This window comes from Orycteropus afer, unplaced genomic scaffold, assembly GCF_000298275.1.
Source record: "Orycteropus afer afer isolate SDZICR_OR568_19922 unplaced genomic scaffold, OryAfe1.0 scaffold00103, whole genome shotgun sequence".
NCBI classification, from domain to species: Eukaryota; Metazoa; Chordata; class Mammalia; order Tubulidentata; family Orycteropodidae; genus Orycteropus; species Orycteropus afer.
In genome coordinates this window covers 2,758,513-2,770,317 of record NW_006921690.1, presented here as the reverse complement: position 1 = coordinate 2,770,317, position 11,805 = coordinate 2,758,513, and the positions used below count along the sequence as shown (strand labels likewise).

Here is an 11,805-nt window from a genome sequence, read left to right as displayed (position 1 = left end):
CCGAGGAGTGGCTGGTGGGTTTGAACCGCCAGCCTTCTGGTTAGCAGTCAAGTGCCTTAGCCACTACGCTACCAGAGCTCCCAAATGATAGTAGAGACGTTCCAACTTTTAGCTTGCATAATTAATCAACAGGAATACACTGGATGCCTACAGCATGCAAGGCATTGTGTTTCTCCAATTATACATGGTGTATTCCTTCAAACTTTCACAGCCTTGAAAAGATCTCCCCTGTTAAGTTGTGTAGAATCATCCCACATTGTGGTTTAAGGCTGTCTAGACTCTGCCATAGGAATGTCACCTTTATAGGATTTTGCACATTTGTTTTCTGTGCCTTTGTACAGAAAAGACAGGAGGAGACTGGCTCTGCTACCAACTGTGTTCCACATCTAGTTTATATAATATAACAAAAAGCTTTTTGCATATTAGACAAACACTAGCTTGTTTTTAAGAGATGGTATTAAAAGATGCACAGCCAATATAACTATCTTCCTCCATATGTGAGGAGAGTAAAATGATTAGGCATGCCTTCCAGGTTGGTAACCATAAGACTAAACCACCTGGGGATTAAAAATCTCTCTTTTGTTTAGTTCTCAAACAAGGATCTTATGGGTGAAACAAGAAAGTGAAACAGAGATCAAATAATCTCACTTGATTTCACTATGCCAGGTAAATTCAAATCAAATATAAACAAATCTGTATTTATGAGTCTGGTTAGAATTTATATTGACTGTGCTTCTTTATTTTTATCAATATATACAGTGGTCACATGTAAATTACTTTCTAACTCATTATCATATTTATCACTAATTATAAACATACTGTGAACTTTCAATAACTATTCACACAAATTAAAGTATGGCAGAGATGCAGTGAGTTCCATAATCTACTGCCTTTAAGGCTATGGCTCCCACTAAACTTTGAAATATTTAACTTAAAGAGGATAGAGAAGATAAACTGTCAGAGTTCCCTAAAACAGGTGCTCGCTTTTAATCAACACATGTGCCAAACTCTACAAAACATTTGAGGGGAATTACTTCTAGAGGGTTCCAACAGAATCTCTTTTGTAATACAAGACAAGACATAAAGAATACTTGAAGGAATAACACCCTGTGTGTTTGCTCCTTATCCCAAGTCCCTGGAGTGAACCACATCACTTCAGCTGTGTCCCCTGGGAAAAGAGCATCCACATTTCTGCATCTTGACAGAAAGGGGAAGCCGGCAAGATGTGTCTTCAATTCAACTGACTCCTCCAGCAGCGTCCATTCAAACAATAATACAAGTGAGAAAATTAGACAGTTATGAAGCGTTATTTGGCAAAGACACAGCACCGTGCCTATCGTCATTGACTCACAACAGCTCCTCTAAGCCTCAGCTAACAGATTAAGTAAACAGAGAAATATCTGTAGGAGGTTTTTTTTTTTTTCTTTTTTTTTTTTTTAAAGAAATCTTGTTTAATCTCCATATCATCCTCTATCATACGATACACTGGGGAGTTTATTCAAGAATTTGCTGAGTCATATCCTTATTTTTCACGTTTCCAAGGCTCGTCCTCAACAGTGCAGTCGGCTGACTTTCCGTTGGCTGCCAGAGTTACCTGAAAATAATTATCATCAACATCCAGCTTACAGGCCATGAACCAGAAAAAAAGACTCCACGGGTTGTCTGGAGGAGCACCAGATGCAAGGCTATGCTGTATGACTTCAATACTGTTTTAATTGTTGTTCCTTCCAAATTGGTTTTGAGCCTATCTTGGTTTTCAGCATCGATTTGTGAACATTAAAATATTTGCCTTAGTAGTACTGAGGGACTACAGATATTTGGCAATTTGGGCAGTAACTTCTACTATGGTTTTAGGTCATGGGGGTGTCTAACTACCCATAGTACCATCACGCAATAACACAGTCCTTGGAAAACAGTGTCCAAGTGCTACTCCATACAACCACGGAGAACATATTCAGAACTAGGCAGCTACTCATGCATGGGAAAGGTTCAGTTGCAGTGAGACCAGAAGGGTTATATACATGCCAGATTTTAAAATCAGAAACAACAGTGGTTTTATTCTACCAAATAAGCTGTCCAGGTTGTAAAGATTTTTTTTTTTTTTTTTTTTTTTAAGGGAGATAAACTAAAAGCCTGAGATCAGTGACTCTGTATATCAAAATTATTTCAATGTAGGTATTTAATAATCATATATAAGCATCAGACTGTCTATATCATGTTTTCCTGGCTCAAAGTGAACTGAACCCTTACACAGAATGGGAGGTTTTTCCCCTCCACATCTAAATTTCCTAGCTTACCTTCTGTCTGTCTGTCCTCAACGTCATGTGCAAACTTAAACCCACGACTGATATTCCACATAATGGAGAGACTGGATTTATGGAAGCATTAGGATATGGAGACATGACAAACGCAGCAATGTTTGAAAGAAATTTGACCTTCTTCTTACCCATGTGGAAGTGAAATGCATGCATTATGAGCACACACAACATGCTAGGAACAGAAAACCAAGTGCCCTTCACAAACCAAGCAAATGAAAATAAAAACCACTCGTTTCTCCAGCCCCTACAAGTGCCCCCACATTTTTCCACACAGACAGTGAAATAAGCAATGATTATTCCACATGCAGTTATTCTGATTAAAATAAAACAGCTATTGCATAACTTCAAACTACTAGTGCCAGGCATGATTTTGAAAACAGAGAGGCCAGCGTAACACAATGCTTGAAATGGTTAAAGTTTTGACCAGAGCTGCAGCAAAGTTGTTTCCCCTTTGGTGAACTGTCGAGAAAGATTGCCAGGGACAGCCTGTTTGTCTGGAGAAAGCTGCTTTCCACCATGACCTTGGATGTGCCTATTTGGCTTTCAGTGATGAACTAAATCAATAGCAGCACAAAATTATAAATCACACTGTGGTGCCTTTGGGAGGACCAGAGGGAATATGGGGGAAGTTTCTTTGTTTTTTTTAAAGACTGAGATCTATGTTTCCAATGTAGCTGGGGCAGCTTTCTTGGGATTTCCTTTCCTGCCTGGGTGAAAGGAAGCTGGAATTCTCCTGCCCAACCCATTCTACCCCTCTCTGTCCCAACCACCAGGGTAATGGGAAAGCAAAGAGAAGAGGGGCTATCCCTACACACTTGATGTCTTAGACCATTGCAGTTTTTAAAAAATGAAAAACAGTGAGATTGAGAATTAACCCGAAGGAAGTTCAAAAGAGTGAGCAAATGTGACCTGGATATTCTAGAGAAGGAAGTAAATTCATCTCCAAAGCTCTGGGTGCCTCCTGCCCATGTCAGTATCGACAAGTTAATTGATACAGTGCAACAAGAGTAAAATCAACCTGCCTAACAAAGACTAAGGATCAATTAGTCTTCACTGAGCAGAACCCAATTGCTTCTCCAAAAAAAAATACAAACAACTAAAATGGTTATTAAACCAATATGGCCATTTTCATTATCTTCATGACCAATCAGCTTGGCCATTTCACCATCTAATGCTAATTCAGCAAGAATTCTGCATACGGTTGAGTGGATAATCAATTATATAGAGTGAGTGAACCCTTGACTTTATGGAACTTTCCAGGAAAAAACTATCTGAAATGAAACCATGAGGTTGAGATGCTAAAATAATGCATTCAACAATTTTGTTTTAGCACCCACTATATGCCAGGCACTGTTTTAGGTGCTAAGTCACACAGTGAAAAATGGGGACAAATTCTCTTTTCTCATGGGATTACTTCCTATGGAATACTTTGATTAGAAAATGAAGCAAACTTCTTCAACTGTGTTTGACATCTTTTAAGAAAAGAAAAAAAATCCAGAGAACTACAAAATCTAAATTTATTTCCATGCTCTTATGCCTTCTTTTTCAAAACATGTCCTACACAAAAATTCTTTGAAAAGCCCTAAATGGGTATGCCCTAGGCAATTAAATGCTAGGATTACCTTCAAATACAATTGAAAATAAAAAATATATTCATGACAATTTCACTTTGCTTCTTATTGCTTTTTTTTCCTCTCTGTATGGTAGTAGTTTGGGTTCAAGTCTCATCTCCACGATGAAATCACACATTCATTTTGTTATCCTTCAGCATCTAACTGAGGCTTTGCAGACAACAGGTGCTCAACAAAAACTTAATAAATGGCCAAATGCAAGAAGTCACAGGAATGAGACGAGACACTCAACTAAACCCGATAAGGCACACAGTGAAGCACTTGCGAAATGTAAAAAAGCATGAAGCCATCTCACGGGAACGCTGACCCTGCATTCTACTTCTCCTGTGTCCTTAAGCAATGTCCTCATGGTCCCAAACTGACATTTTGATGGGGAATAACCTAGCACATTCATTCAGATACAGGAAACATTAACATTCTAGGAGAAAAGAGAGTACCTTTTAAGCACATCTGAGTATCTAATCATTTGAATTATTTTTAGTGTCAATTCACTGATGCAACTGCCTCTAGATGGATGGATTCCCTTCCTAGTTTGTGTTTGAGCCATGGTTCACCCACACAAGTACCTAATATAGAGGGGATGAGCAAAACACTGTGGATGGTCCACTAGAATTCTGGACCTATTTTTTCAGTTTGCTAAAGAGATTTGCTTCTTTGTCTCCTTAGTTGCCTGGCAGAAGCCATGGTATTTATTTGGAATGACCCAGAAATAACAAAGAAATTAGCTTCTAAATGAGGTCTTATCAACAGGGATCCAAGAGATATCAGATACTTGTGTTGGGTTTGGATTGTCCTCAGCTGCTGCCTGGAACCACTTTAGTAAACCAACACTTAGAGTTGTCTCTTTGTTCACCTGCAAGGTTTCTTCAAATTTGCTTCACTCTGGTCATACTATTTTTTCACAATGTCAGGTTAGTTACAGTGAAGGCTAGACAGAGCCCATCAAGCTTGTAATGCTAGCACCCAACAGCCTGGAGGAGAGCCCAGAACATCCTGTTGCAGGAAAGATGGGGCTTCCAGGCAGTGTGTGAGATGTAAAAACCAGTTGCCATTGAGTTAATTCCGAGTCATGGAAACCCTATATATGCCAGAGCAGAACTGAGCTCCACAGAGTTTTCAATGGCTGGTTTTTTGGAAGTAAATCACCTGCTTTTTTTCTGAAGTGCCTCTGGATGGACTTGAGCTTCCACCCGGGTAGCACCTAAGTGTCTTTAACTATCTACACCACTCAAAAGTGGTTTTTTTATTGTTGTTGTTAGTTTTTCAAATCTTCAGATAACTGTTCTGAAAGATAGTTATCTTTACTTGAAATTGCTTTCTCCTTCTTGGAGCAAAGTAATTAACAGGTTAAAACTCACCCCTCTCACAAAAAAAAAAAAAAGGACAGGAAGATAGTTGTGTGAAGTTATGTGGGCACCTTTGGACCAATACGAGATTTACAGCAAGGAGGAAAAATTGGTACATTATAAATTAAAGGATGCTGAGTACTTCTTGGTGTTTTACTTGAATAATAAAATGTTTGAAAGCAAGCAAAGCTCTCAAAAAAACAAAACAAAACAAAACAAAAAAACCTCACTGCCATGGAGTCGGTTCCAACTCATAAGTTTCCAAGGCAGTAAATCTTTACAGAAGCAGATTGCCCAGTCTTCCTTCTGAAGAATGACTGGAGTATTTGAACTGCCAACCTTCTGGTTAGCAGTCAAATGTCTTAAGCAATATGCTACCAGAGCCCCTTAGCAAAGCTCTAGCAACTATAAATTCTTGAAAAACTATTCAAGAAACCTGATCAAATTAGTGAAGTGGGTGAATGAGGAAATCAGAATGGTTGTTTTTCATCACATAGATGAAATGAGCAGTTGATTGGCTCTTTTACTGTTAGACCTGTTGATTTCCCAACATGTTAGACACAGAGTTAAATGATCTGGGACTCATAGAAGCTTGGATTACATGATTCTTTAGAAAAATAAATGTGACAATAATACATGCAGGGCTTTGGTGCTTGTTCTGTATGAAATTGAGCATGCACTACTATATACAAGTCTCGATATCCAAAAATGGGAATGGTACCTTGCACTCATCTACTATGACAGAGTTGTGTGCCGCATAGACACATTGATTAGAGTTGCTTTCCCTATGGTTCTTCATGTCATCATAAATGGATTGAGTTTTGGTCATTTCAATGTCTTCATGCACTTGGTGCTGGGAGTCAATAGAATCCAGTTCAGACTTGGAGAGGTGATAGACAATTCCAGCCCCAAAAGAGTCACCCACAACATTGACTGAAGTTCTCATCCTGTCCCTAGGGACAAAAACAGAAAAAGTTCAGTGAGGAAGCAGTATGAGATGATGATTGAGAGGTCAAAGTCTAGAACCAGAGAGACCTGGGGTTGAACTATAGTTTCACCTTTTTCCCTCTGTCTGATCTGGGGCAAGTTACCCAACCTTGATGAGCCTTGATTTACTTGTATATCATTTGGAGGTAATAATCACACTTCTATCATAAGTTTGTGTGAAAATTAAATGAGATAATGTAAGTGCTTAGCCTATTGAAGAAGAAGAACAAACTAGGAGGTCTCACACTCCCAGATCTCAAAACCTACTATGCAGCCACAGTAGTCAAAACATTCTGGTATTGGTACTACAACAGATACATAGAGCAGTGGAACAGAATTGAGAACCCAGAAATAGATCCATCGACCTATGGTCAGCTGATTTTTGAAAAAGAGCTGAAATCCATTACATGGGGAAGAGACGGTCTCTTTAACAAATGCTGCTGGCAATACTGGATATCCATTTGCAGAAAAATGAAACAATATCTGTACCTCACACTATATATAAAAAATTAACCCCAGATGGATCAAAGATTTAAATGTGAAACCTAAAACTATAAAGTTCCTCAAGGAAAAAATAAGGGCAAATTTAGGGGCCCTAATTTATGGCATAGGACCTCTGGTAGCATAGTGCCTAAGGCACTTGACTGCTAATCAGAAGGCTGGCAGTTCACACCCACCAGCCACTCCTTGGAAGTAAGATGGGGCAATCTACTTCCATAGTGATACTGCCTCGGAAACCCAAGGAGGGGTCGCTACGAGTCGGGTTCGACTCGACGGCACATAACTACAACAACAATTTATGGGTAAATAGACTGCCAAGCATAACCCCAAATGCACAAATAGCTGAAGATAAACTAGACGCATGGGACCTTCTAAAAATTAAATTTTTGTGTGCTTCAAAAGACTTCTGTAAAAGAGTCAAAAGAGAACCTACAGATTAGGAAAAAATATTTGGCAATGACATATCTGACAACAGACTTATCTCTGATATTTATAGAAAATTCCAACACCTCAACAACAAAAAGACAAACAATCCGATTAAAAAATGAGCAGAAGACATGAATAGACACTTCACCTAAGAGGATATTCAGGTGGCAACAAACACATGAAGAAATGTGCGCAATCATTAGCCATTAGAGAGATGCAAATCAGAACAACAATGAGATACCATCTCACCCTAGTACTAATAGCAAAGTCAACAAGATAGAAAATAAAATGCTGGTGAGGATGTGAAGAGATTGGGACTCTCATGGACTGCTGGTGGGACTGTAAAATGATACAACCACTGTGGAAAGCAATATGGCAATTCCTTAAAAAGTTAGAATTAGAAATACCCTTTGATCCAGCAATCCCCTTATGAGGTATATATCCTAAAGAAGTGAGACCCAGGACAAGAAGAGATATATGCACACCCATATTTACAATAGCAAAAAGAAGGAAATGACCTACCTGCCCATCAACAGAAGAATGGATAACCAAACTATGGTACATACACATAATGGAATGCTATGCAACACTAAACAACAATGTAGAATCTGCAAAACACCACATAATGTGGATGAACTTGGAGGACATAATGCTGAGTGAAATAAGTCAATCACAGAAGGACAAATATTGTATTAGTTCATTATTGTAAAAAGTCAAGGAAAGGTTTATATATGGAAGGAAACTTTCTTTGTTGGTTAGTAGGGGTGGGAAGGCAGAGGAGCAAACACTGAAAAAATAAAAAATATATGTCCTTAGCATAATGTATGGGATGATTAGAAGGGACCATTCCCTTGAGAAGAATGTCATGCTTGGTAGGGTGGAGGGTGGACGAAAGAGGGGGAGGCCTTCAACGAGATGGATTGACACAGTGGCTGCAATGATTGGCTCAAGTATAGCAGGGATCATGGAACTGGTGCGGGATTGGGCAGTGTTTCGTTCTGCTGTGCATGGAGTCGCTATGAGTCTGCACCTAACAACAACAGCATAATGTATGAATGATACATATATCAATGATAAAATAATGGTGAATGATAAGCACTCTATAAACAGTAGCCAAGAAAAAGGGGAGGAAAGGAAGGAATTTGACGGAAACATTGTGTCCAAATATCAAAACTAGTACCCAGGTTTCAGTCATTCTTAGCTGTGTCAAGAATTCCTCTTGAATATAAATAACCCGAATAAGAAACAAAATGGGTGACATCACAACAGAACCAACTGAAATAAAAAGGATAATATCAGGATACTATGAAAAACTGTAGTCCAACAAATTTGAAAATCTGGAAGAAATGGACAGATTTCTAGAAACACACCACTTACCTAAACTAACTTAGACTGATGTGGAAAAGTTGAACAGGTCCATCACAAAAGAAGAAACTGAACAGGTCATCAAAAATTACCAACTAAAAAAAGTCCTGGCCCAGATGGTTTCACTGGAGAATTCTACCAAACATTCAGAGAAGAACTGATACCAATCCTACTCAAACTATTCAAAAACACAGAAAAGGATGGAATCCTCCCCATTCATTTTATGAAGCAAGCATAACCTTGATACCAAAACCAGGCAAAGATATCACTCAAAAGGAAAACTACAGACCAATATCCCTCATTTATATAGATGCAAAAATCTTCAACAAAATCCTAGCCAATAGACTCCAACAACATACCAAGAAAATCATTAATTATGACCAAGTGGGGTTCATATCAGGCATGCAGGGATGGTTCAACATTAGAAAAACAATCAATGTAATCCACCACATAAATAAAACAAAGGAGAAGAACCACATGATCATATCAATTGATGCAGAAAAGGCATTTGATAAAATCTAACACTGATTCCTGATAAAAACTCTCAGCAAAACAGGAATAAAAGGGACATTCCTCAATGTAATAAAGGGCATCTATGCAAAACCAACAGCCAACATTATTCTCAATGGAGAGAGACTGAAACCATTCCTCTTGAGAAAAGGACCCAGACAAGGATGCCTGCTATCACCACTTCTATTCAACATTGTACTGGAAGTCCTAGCCAGAGCCATAAGGCAAGAAAGGGAAATCAAAGGCATCCAAATTGGTAAGGAAGAAGTCAAACTATCCCTATTTGCTGATGATATGATCCTATACCTAGAAAACCCAAGAGACTCAGTCAAAAATCTACTGGAACTAATTGAGAGATTTAGCATCATGGCAGGATAAAAGATCAACATCCAAAAATCAGTTGGATTCCTCTCCATCAGCAAAGAGATTTCTGAAAAAGAAGTAAGGAAATCAATACTGTTTACAATAGCTACCAAAAAAAGAATTCCTCTTGACTTAAATTGTTCCTAAAAGACACAAGCCTATCTCTACTTATTTAATTTTATTTGTTAGTTCTACTGGAAAGACTAACCACCTGGGAATTTGTCATGGATCTAATTGTGTCTGTCCAAAATATGTATGTGTCAACTTGGCTAGGCCATGATTCCCAGTAGTGTGTGGTTACCCTCCATTTTGTGATCTGATGTAATTATCTTCCATTTTGTGATGTGTGTTGTAAATCTTAACCTCTATATGTTAGTGAGGTGGGATTAGGGTGGATTGTATCATGAGTCACAGCCTTACAGGAGGGAATGACTCAAGTCCCACTCTTACTCAAATCACCACGTTTACTCAAGACACACTCTTGTTGAGTCACCTTTTATCTTACAAGAGATAAAAGGAGAGGGAAGTTAGTAGAGAGGAGGAAGTTAAGTGTATTCTTTGGACCTGGAGTCCTTGTGCTGAGAAATTCCTAGACCCAGGGAAAGACTGATGCCAAGACACATGGAGATCTCTAAGAAAAGCTGGGCCCACAGATACTGAAAAGAGACAAGGACCTTCCTGCAGAGCTGACAGAGAAAGGAAGCCTTCCCCAGAGCTGGTGCCTTGAATTCAGACTTCTGGCCTCCTAAACTCTGAGAGAATAAATTTCTGTTTGTTAATGCCATTCATTTGTGGTATTTCTGTTATAGCAGCACTAGCTAAGGCAGAATTCTTCTACAATAGAAAACTTATCTTTTTGTAAGGATTGAAATTATCCATTCCCTTCTTATTCTCTTTCCCCTCCACACACACGTACACACACACACAGCAGTAGGATAAAGAACCTAGCCACAATGTTCTCATTGACTAATATGCACCATGACTATGTGTCCTGGGGGGTGGGGTTGGGGAACAACTACTTCATTTTGCACTCTTTGGTGGCATAATGCCTAAGACATTTGACTGCTAAAAAGAGGCTGGTGGTTCAAATCCACCAGCCACTCCTCGGAAGGAAGATTGGTCAATCTACTTCCATAGAGATACTGCCTCAGAAACCCAAGGTGGGTTGGATCTGACGCAAAGGCAGTGAGTTATTAACCTCCTCAAAAAATTAAACCTTCCAGACTGCCTCTTGAACCAGGAAGTGCTTTTAAAAATCCTTCTCAAATATTATGTCCTGAGTTCTGATTTTGAAAAAAAGAAAAAAGATAGTTGATAACTGTCCCCCTTAGAAAGTCAAAACATGAAAGCTAATCAAGTTCTTAATAGAAGATATGTCCTCTCATCCATAAGTGTGAAGTGTCCTTTTGGCCATGTTTCTAGATATTCAAAGTCCTGAAGAGAAGAGTGCTGGAAAAGCACACACACACACACACACACACAAAGCAATAAGAACTTTATGAAAGGATGTCACTGAGATACTCTAATTTTGGACCCTCTAGCCTTCAATTGTAACATTACAAGGGCACTAAAATTAAGTCCAGGAGCTCTGGTAGCATAGTTCCTAAGGTACTTGACTACTAACCAGGAGGCTGGTGGTTCAAATCCACCAGCCATTCCTCGGAAGGAAGGTTGGGCAATCTACTTCTGTAGTGATACTGCCTCGGCAACCCAAGGAGGGGTCGCTGTGAGTCGGGTCCGACTCGACAGCACATAACAACAACAACAACAAGATTAAGTCCTAAGCAAAGTAGAATCCTTAGTTTGTTCTTGCACAGAGGTCTAAAATAAATTATTGCTGCTATTATCAAATCTATTTCCAATTAGAGAATAATAACAATGAAGCTTCCCTGAGAGGAGTCTGCCCTGGTTCCCTTGTAAGGCCATGGGTTTAGGATGGTCACTTGTGAACCTACTGTCTTTCTGGTTCTAACTAGACGATGCTACCAATGAAAAACAGATCAGAGCTAGACTTCAGCTCACTAGGGCATCTCTCCATCTGAGAACACTCTTTCCTTCCCTTATGTTTTGGGGAGTCTTCCTCAGGATGATAGAGTCTGTAAAAATCCAGTTAGTGAGGATGTGGTAGCATGGAGAAAGATGATTCTGAGAGTGATTTAAGAGGGAGAATTATAGGACTTGAAGATTGATTAGCTATGGGGATGCAAAAACGAGAAGGAGGCCACATGTTCTGACCTCCTCTAACCCTACAAGGGGAAGGCAGGATTACCAGCAGTAACCCAAGGCCTATTACTGCAAGGCCAGACATGCTGCCTCCCTCCAGCCCTTTCTCCAACTGTTCCTCCCAAGGCACCCACC

General features: G+C 39.3%; 1 protein-coding gene across 1 annotated transcript in view; it reads right to left on the bottom strand.

Moving 5' to 3' along the window:
• Window positions 1–1,522: 1,522 nt before the first annotated feature.
• SLC1A2 (solute carrier family 1 member 2) overlaps window positions 1,523–11,805 on the bottom strand; it is a gene marked incomplete at its 5' end in the record, with an annotated part of 64,962 nt that continues 54,679 nt past the window's right edge. Inside the window, 2 exons of the mRNA XM_007943255.2 lie at window positions 1,523–1,594; window positions 6,017–6,248. Of these exons, the coding sequence (XP_007941446.2) occupies window positions 1,523–1,594; window positions 6,017–6,248 (304 nt within the window). The remainder of the gene's footprint in view (window positions 1,595–6,016; window positions 6,249–11,805) is intronic.